The following is a 9318-nucleotide window of genomic DNA, read 5'->3' as shown; positions in this document are numbered from 1 at the left end:
AAAAAATTACAAACGAACTTTCCCCAGAGCCCCATCTGACAAATTCTTCAGACTTCTGATTAACTGGAAAGACAGGCCAGGAGTATTATTTTTTTTTTTTTTCCCTTCTCTCCGAGCCTGGTGTTGCTTACGGTCATTCAAAGCCAGCAACGCTTGTAACGCAGCAGTCACACTACAGCCAGAATAAGTTATTTTATTACAAGATATATAGAACATACTTTCTCTATTTGGAATCTTCTTTCAGCAGTTCTGCAGTGCCAGTACCACCACATCACAGGGTAGAAAACACCCAAATCATGACACAGGATATGTGAAGGAAATAAACTCAAATTATCAAAATTACAAAACAGAACTTGAAAGTACCTACAGTACTTGTGATATAAATAGTGCAAATTATATATCTACAACGTAAGTATTTAGAGTTATCAAAAACTTTTCGGAACAGCCTTTTAAAGAAGGTAGTCAGTCAGCAGGAACTGGTCAGCATGATGACGTTAGGGATTTTAAAACCAAATACAAGTTATTTTTTCAAGAAGAACTGTCGAGCTTCTTCCCAGGACTGGCGGGGGAATCTGTTGGACAGCTCAAGGTAATCTTGGGAACTGAAAAAATTTTCTGTTGAAGACAGAACATAAAATTGCCAAGTTATTCCCTCTTCAGATAAGACGGCAATAAAGCAAGAATAATGAACGCGCAGCCAATTCGAGATACTTCAAGTCATTTACTCCCCCTCCCCAAAACTTCTCAAATGGCAAGGCGACACTTCCGTGGAGCCCCGGCCCTTGAGCTTTGGCTTTAAAAATGCGGGCAGAGGGCTCTGATGAGCAAGGGCTTAGATTTTTAAGCTTTTGGACCAGGCGCTCTGCTTTACACATGGCAACATTATACATCCATACACATTTCACGTTCTCGAAGCCACCGGGGACCAATTCAGTCTCGTTCAAGTTCGGGCAGCCTCGATGGCGCTCACTCAGCTTAGCAGCTTCTTTTTCCACAACGGGCTGCGGAGGAGTTTTGCTCCCCGACTCCCCCAAAGCTCACAGCAAGATTACAAACGCAGCTTTCACTCCTACGAGCACAGCTGGTGACGTGAACGGGACTACACGTGCATGCGCAGGTTTGGGGGGTCCGACCCTGCGAGCAGCATGTTGCGGCGCAGCACTGAAGAAGGGAGTTTGCGCTTTCAAGTTTTATTCCGAGCAGCGTCATTGTTCCCGTTTCTTTCTGGGGACGCCGTCCTTCACATTCAAGTGATAGAACGGATAAAAATAATCCTGCTTATACTACTATTAAGTCAGCTTTTTTGCAACTGGGGAATGTTTAGAAATCACACTCACATGTCACCACATAGTCATCTTTGTTTAAAAGTTCATCCAGTTTGAACAGTCAAAATAAAAAGCAGTTTTCCACTTGGATTTTAGATGTCTCTCGAGCAGATTCTCATGCAAACACAATCCTGGAAAGTTTGTGCTGCAGGCACTGCACGAGGCTGCTTCAGACTAAGAGGTATAATGTTGACAGTAAAAATCTCCATAAACTTATGTTAATTTTATATTTTACCATTTATTATTAAACACAAAGCTTATGTTTTAGACCTAGAACTCATCTTCTGCCAAACATTCAGCAAAATGGCGGTGGATTTCTGCTTGCTATTACTAGGGAGAAATGACTGGCCCAGCGACGCACTTTATGCAAAATACGGGCGACTCAAGACCAGATTCCCATCAACGCACTTGAATTTCAGGCGTGTTTAACAAGTAATAGCTATCTTAGCTGAGAATCTTTCAAAGGTTTAGCCTAAAGATATTAACTGCATTTTACACAGTATTTACAACAACTGAGGGGGAAAAAATAAAAAAAAAAATCGCAACTCTTCTGCAAACTGACAAACTTTACAGGGTAATTACAGGACAGTATTTTACTGATTTTTGGCTCCCCGGGTGTATTGGCATGGCTGCGTGGTTTCTGCAACCTGAAACTTTGGAAGGTAGCCTTTGTGACAGCTAATTAAATATGTGCATGTACAGTATCACATTTTAAGACACGATACCACACAGCATTTAATAAAGATTAACAGTCTGAATTCCTGATACGGTGAGCAGCAGACTGAAAGACATGTATGTTTGAGTCAGAACGTAAGCTAAAGAGCCTCTCCCCAAACTGTAAAATCATTTTGCAGTTTACTCTCTTTCTTTCATTGTGATGCAGATTCAAAAAAATTTAAATCACAGTAAAATATAGCATCTACACGTTTTGTTACCCAAATGTTACTCTGTTACATTTCATTGGAGACATACCCCTCTGATGAGATAAGTGATTATCCATTTGGCCTGAACTCTGTGCAAAATCCTACAGGGGAAAAAAAAACCAGCATCAGGTTTTCAAGTCTTACATCTGAGGAATCAAACCAACGTTTTTAAGTCTTCACAGTCACTCAAAAATACTAATACTTTATGAAAATCTATAAATTAACAAACTCTGACTTGTTTGCTACATATCATAACAGAATACTGCCAGCACTTACATTCTAGAATATATAGTGGATTTTTACATCTTTATACCTTTTTTTTAAAAAAAATACTTTTAATACACCACAGAAAAAACAAGGTTTTAGTATCTTCTTAGGAAATAGTTAGTATCATCACTTTTAACTTAAGAGAACATTTACTATAGCTGTGTTTCTTTAAAACAAACAGTGTTTTAGATTTACGTTCCTGACTCCAAAGACGGTCTTAGAAAATTCTTGAATTATCCCAATTTCATCGGCTGTGCTTCCCAGTGACCCGGGAGCCTGAGGTCCTGATCTCCCGAGAGCAAGTGAAGTTCTTCCGCAGAGGTGATTAACTCTGGCCAACGCTGCAGCCAGCTGTGTCACCGGCTGAGGTGCAATTAATCTAAGTGCCCAAGGCGATGTGCGATCCCTGCTGCTATCGGACGGGATGCTGCATCCTCCGGAGTCAGCAAGGACACCGACTTCGCTTGGAACAACGTAGGATTATGCAAGTCAGCTGCCCTAGCACGGAGAGGGCTCTTAGGATCCTATCTTTTGTTCAAGTGAGCAGTCACTGAGCAGAGATGGTAGTATTTGACATAAGAGATACAATTTTGCAAATCATGGATACTCCTAAATCTTTTTTAATTACATCAGCACATCTAGAAACAGAAGTAACCAAAATAAAAAGGGTGATGCAAACTGCAGATGATGGAAATAAATCTGTTGGTAGGGAGGCATAACGTGGGTCGTCGTAAAATCCAGCAATCGTTTTCCTTTGATTTATGCCGCACGCATTTCACACACTGTATTTAAGTGTTATATTTGCACACACCACCAAACTTTTACGTAAATGGGACTTCTTTTTGCATTCCCTGGCACAGGAAGAATCTCATTTTCTAGTCACGGGGAACCGTTTTACAGTCTTTCCCAAACCTTCCACTGAAGCAAATGAGAGATTTGCTTGACAAACAGCAGTGAGTTGAAACAGAAGTACGGAGGCAAGTCTCTTCGGCGTGCGTGGGTATCTGAGCACTCCTTGGTTCCTTTCAGAACCGTTCTCGGTGTGCGCGCGCATGTGCAACATTTGGGATTAGATTTTAAAATGGGTAAAATACTAAACTACCAGTGAAGTCAGCAAAGACGTGACACTTTACAGCACACAAGGATCTTCCAGATTTTAATATAAGACCTTTTTTACAAGACTGCAAGAATAGTATGTGGACTTGGCATCTGAGATATACCTCTAATCGAAAATCAAATTAATAACGACACTTGTAAACACACTTATGCTTTGCTGTAGCTGCTGGGGGCTTAAATACCATTCTCTCTCTCACAGCACAGAAATCAAGGCAAATAACCTTAATTGTTCATATAGGGAACACTCTTCTCCACTCTCATGTTTTTTGGCTGAAAGAAACAAACTAAACTTGCTGCATTTACTCGTATTGCTTGAATTATTTTTTGCCACTGCAGCTTCTACACTGAAATCTGTAGTTTCACTAAAAGAAAGTAAAAGTAAAAGATGAATTATAGCTTTGCATTTAACCAGAAGTTCATTACTATATGGCAAATTCTTTTAATACTAAGTTCCAACCTTTTTTTTTTTAGACTGCTATGCAATTATTTTAGTATTAAAAGGATAAAAAGTAGTTGCACTCAGAAGTTTTGATGTTATGCTAAGACTTCTAGTAAATATTTAGTTCTTGTGCCTTCTCTCCCAAATCCGTGTAGCCTACCCTTGGACTAGCTGTAAAGCATTAGGAAAAAGAGTTTGACTAACATTTCTGTACCAACAACAGTAACTTTCAGGTGGTGATACAGAGTTACTAGACTCCTAAAAGCATTTTATTTTTTAATAGTAGAGTGTTTACGAAAACCACATTTATTCATTGGAAACAGTCAATAAAATGTATGGAAAAATGTGAGGCATGCATAAAATCCGATACATAAAGCACAGCATAGAAATTTAGACAAAGGGAACAAAAATGCTGTAAATCCTTATTCAAAACAGTATTCGTAATGACCTCAGTGGCTTACTGTCAAAAATAAAGATTGCAAGATTAGACCAGTAACATATGTTCTCCGTATTTTCTGCATAAAAAATATACACTTCCGCTCAGTTCTCTCTGTAAATCTACTGTACACAGTATACAACTGTACATTTGTATGCAAACACATTAATATACTGATTTCAGATATGTTACATGTGCAGTAGTTTTTAAAAAATAAGTATTTTAAGAATTGTCTTGTAAGATCAGGATCTACATCAAATCCTCCTAGCACGTCCAATAACTTTAATGAAAACGGGATTCTGCATGTGATAGTGAGAACCTGAACTACTCGGTAACCTTTTCCTGTTATAAGATGCCTCAAGTACAGGCATAATCTGTGGTTTGAAAAGAGCTACAGAGAATCTTAAAGTACTTCAATGCTGTTTACTTGTTTTACTTAAGTCAAATGATTTCCCTACACACAGCAAAGGCGAGAAAAACTGTTGCGGTTACCCTGCACACCGCTGTTACGTTACTGCAATAGCTACCTGAATGAACGTGGCGAGTAAAACGCAACTCATCTCCTGCTCCAGGATGATCTTGTTCTGAGGGTTATTGTAACAAGCAGCTATTAGCGAAGGGAAGAGCACTTTGATTAAACGAGGATCGCTGAAATACTGGAAAGGCAACTGGCATAGTTTTTGCAGCACCGTGGGGTGACGGCCAGATTGTACAATGATCTGAAAATACAAACGTAACAAAATTAAAATACGTGATCTATCTGTTCTTCTCTTCCTGTTAACCACCAAGGGTGTTGAAGTCATGCTAAAAAAATGAGCATGGCTGAGGAGTAAACACTAAAAATAAAGCTTGCAACATTTAGTCCAAATAACTTCTGTTTTAGTGTGCAAGTACTATTTTTATTGCAGAGGAACACAAAGAATGTAAGGCTGTGAAACTTTTTTTCCCGGCACCCCCCCAAAAGACAGTAAGTAAATGAGAAGTGCATTAATCTGAAGATTACAATAAAACAGATCATGTCATACCTTCATTCAAAAGACAAAGAATTATAGCAAAGGGACTATTGTAAGTTAGAGCTGTGAAACAAAAACCTGCCCAACCCCTGCCATTTAAACACAGTAAGCATGTCTTGAGGGGGAAAAAAAAATCAAGAAAGAGATCACCAGGCCTGTAAAATCCCTCCCGAAGCTCGATCATCCTTTACTAGAGTGCTCTCTGGCAATTAGAGAGGGCTCTTTCATGGTAGATGTCTGCCACGCATTCTCAGGCACCAAAAAGAAAAGGTGATTGTAAGCTGCACAGCAAGGAGTTTCAGTAAGCAGAGACTCAGAAAGATCCTCCCATCTGTATTTCTTATCTCAGTTTCTATCTGTGCCATTGACTCTAAAAGGAGAATTGTTTAGATAAATGGGACTGTTGTCATGAAGCAGGCTAAGTTTACAACTGTGTACATCTGAAGAAATAAGGCAATGCTATTACTGGTCTCCTGCAAAGGAACCTTTCCAATTTACTTGATATTCTTATAAAGTCTTTGTGATAAACTAAAAAATGCCCAAATCGGATCTGTTCCAAGTAACCTTGATTAGACAATTATAATATGAAAGAGCTGTTTGACCCAAAGTTGGCTTTTCGGCATAGAAGGAAGCTCCTATAAGGTTAGAACACTGTAAAACTTAGGGTCACGACTGTAAATTGTACTTGGAAAAACACAATTTTACAGGTACACACCCAGACGAGACTGCATTCAAATTAAAACCAGAAGGACAGAAAGAAGCAGTCGAGACCACAGGAACATAAATTACAGGGATTTACAAGTTTTCAAAGCACTTTTAACAATACCTTCAGAGCACACACTCAGTTGATAATGCAGTTCAGTTTAAAAACAAGATCAACGAAGTAATAGTTTGCATTTTTTTCAGTTCACCAGCCAAAAAGACACTGAAAACCTTTCAAAATACTGGTAGAAATGTCTTAATGCCCTTAAAGACAGGAGGAATTTTTAAAAGACAGCCAAATACGTGACAATTAAGCACACATTCAGACACTGGTTTGAGGAAAATATCACTGAAACATTTGGACGATTCTAAACTTAACCATTGGCTACCCCCCTGCAAGCAAGAGGGTGCCTTCCCAGTTCGTGATTACGGTTTGAATTTTAAATTAACCCGAGTGGTTATTAGATAAATCTGTCTTTCTCTGTGGTAAATTCTACAATCAGAAAAATACTTAAAAATCAATTCTAACTGCACTAAAATAACTACAACTGGTGTTTCTGATCCAGGACAGGACAACAGAACTCTCGATTTCTTTTTAATGGCCACTGTACACTTGATGAACAGGCAGAGGGAAAGCAGTTTTTGGGACTTTTCATTTTTCATCTCACACTTCACTTCCTTTATCTGTTCTAAAAACGCCATGGATAATTAGTGAACTCTTGCCAAACTAACAGTGCAGATACCCAAACAGCTTTCACAGAATTATTATTTCATTATCTTCTTCTTTTCAGCATTTTTACTATGATGATGTTATCAACATTAAAGATAGGAAGGTATATACAAGGGCTGCCGATTGTTTTAATCCGGTATTTATCACATGTGGAATCAATTTTATGATTTCAGCTCATTGTACTAATGCAGCTACTAAACCTGATACACTGTATTATGTACTCTGAAAAAAAAAAAATCGTGAGTCACCCCTTACTGGAAAAAAACCCAAACAGACGGACCTCTAGCAGAGCACATATTCCTTGTTTCACTGTCAACTGGTGGAGAAAGTGAAGTCCAGCACTTGACTTAGCAGATGAACAACAAAGAACAGAAATGAAAACCTTGCCTATGACTTCTTTATGGTGGAAAAAGACTTTTATTTTTTTAAACAGTTGCTTGGCTGACCGATCCCAGGGCGTTTTGCAGGCCTGCAACACTCATCTTACAAAATGCTCTAATACGAGATACAAACTCCTTACTAAAAGCCAGTGCAGAAAGCTCGCTTTTCCTCCTGCCACATACTGCAATCCAGCCACATTTACCTAGAATTAACTTTTCTCGTTGCTCTCTCTCTAGCCAGAAAGTCAGATATGCCTGTCAAATGTAACAAGATCCTAATTAAATCACCGCATTTCTGTACAGCCAAGAATTTAAGCACCTGCTTAACGTCAGATATGTGCCTAGGTTCCATTAATATTTGCTTGTGGTTTTCTTTTTCTGAATTGAGACCTATCAAATTAGTACAAGCTACATTTTTTTCTTTTTTTTTATCTAGAGCAGGCAACTCGCATTCATGTTTTCTGTATTTCATTAAAAAAATTTTGCTTACTCTCAAAATTTATAGATATTCATACAACTTTATTGGTTTTGCCTGTGCTTAGCTTAAATAAATTCCAAAAAAGATGCACCTGCTAAGCTTAGCTTCATTTTGGCCCAACGCAGTAAACATTAGAATACCCCTCTGAAGACCCAAACCGCATGCGGGTAAGAGACACAGCAAATACATTTCTGAAATGGTATTTCATGATGAATTAATGAAGTTGTAATTTGTGCTACCAGCCAAACTCAAGACCCTGGTACATTTCAGAGGTGGAGCCCCTGTTACAGAGCGTGGTGATGGGGTTCAGGGTTAGCACAGCAGAAAGCACTGCCCAGTGGCACCGTCTACTCTCACCGTAAAAGCCTGCTGAAAACGAGAGGCTAGAGCATCTTAAATCCTTTACCTCTACACTGTATAAGCCGGCGGTTAGCAAGGCTGCACAATATATGCCACTCTAATATCCGCTTTTGTTTACTTTCAACCTTTGCTAAAAGTCCCCTTTAAGAATGCAACGTTCCCTGCTTGGTTTCTGCCTGAATTGCCCACTTTCCTATACCACGTACGCTGTGCCTACCGAATCCACACTAGCGGACTGTCCAGCACAATGACTAATGTGATGACCTGCGGGAACTTTTTACCCAGCAACACCTTTCAAGGTTGCCTATCAGTTATCTTCTGTCACTCCCACCAGTTTATAGCCTTCTGCAGGTCCTGCTAATTTGCTTAATCTCCAATAGCCAGAGGGTCAGGCACTCTCTTCTGCCCTACCAGGCAATCCATGCTCCCGTGTGACTCTTTGGAGAGCGCACTCTGCACTCGCAAGTGCAATAACCATCCTGATCCGCTGTACGGGTATTTCTGAAGTTTATCGCTTAGGAAACCATGATTCATGGTCACTAAAGTCTCTAGATGGGATCTGTTTTTTCCTCAGGTTTACTTGGGCCAATATTCATTACATCGTATTACACTGCTTGGCCGTTTGCTGCAATTCTTCTAGCTGTGAAAGTCTGAAGCAGTATAGAAGTCAGTCTTTCAAAACACTACAATGACAAAAAACAGCAATACACCACACAGCACCTGAGCAATAAAAAAGGACAATCAGTCACAAAAATGAGAAGCTCCTTGTGGTATGGAACAAGTTGTGAGGGGAACTCATCAGTCTGCTGGGAGATAAGGCATCAGGCTACAGACCTGAGGTGACTGCTGGAAGGATCTTCCATCCTGGATTCTGCAGTTCTTCCTTGTATTCCCACCAGCACAGCTCCAGCAGCCTTCCTTTCCCGCTACCGCTTCCCGGCACCTTGCAAAGGAGATCTTCCCAGGAGTTCCTAGCCTTTGCTAGGGAACTAATAAACCATATGGACCCAAATAACTTGGGTATGATTCTCCTTTGCGTAGCAAAGGGAATGTTGCAGCTCATTTGATTTTTCTGTGAAGCTCCAAGGGCCTAGAAATAACTTTCCAACAATCCTGCAGGAATGAGAACCATAAAAGCACGACTCCTTT

The 9318-nt window shown here is 39.7% G+C and overlaps 1 protein-coding gene across 1 annotated transcript in view; it reads right to left on the bottom strand.

Annotated features, from left to right (window-relative positions):
- Window positions 1–245: 245 nt before the first annotated feature.
- The window catches only part of SCAPER (S-phase cyclin A associated protein in the ER), a 143077-nt gene continuing 134004 nt past the window's right edge, over window positions 246–9318 (bottom strand). Inside the window, exons 26-28 of the mRNA XM_059823614.1 lie at window positions 5034–5225; window positions 2298–2349; window positions 246–615 (exon numbers count right to left, since the gene is read on the bottom strand). Of these exons, the coding sequence (XP_059679597.1) occupies window positions 521–615; window positions 2298–2349; window positions 5034–5225 (339 nt within the window). The 3' untranslated portion in view covers window positions 246–520. The remainder of the gene's footprint in view (window positions 616–2297; window positions 2350–5033; window positions 5226–9318) is intronic.

The sequence above is a fragment of the Gavia stellata genome, chromosome 13 (genome assembly GCF_030936135.1).
Source record: "Gavia stellata isolate bGavSte3 chromosome 13, bGavSte3.hap2, whole genome shotgun sequence".
NCBI classification, from domain to species: Eukaryota; Metazoa; Chordata; class Aves; order Gaviiformes; family Gaviidae; genus Gavia; species Gavia stellata.
Note: the sequence above shows the minus strand (reverse complement) of the source record. Positions and strands in the feature narration are given on the sequence as shown.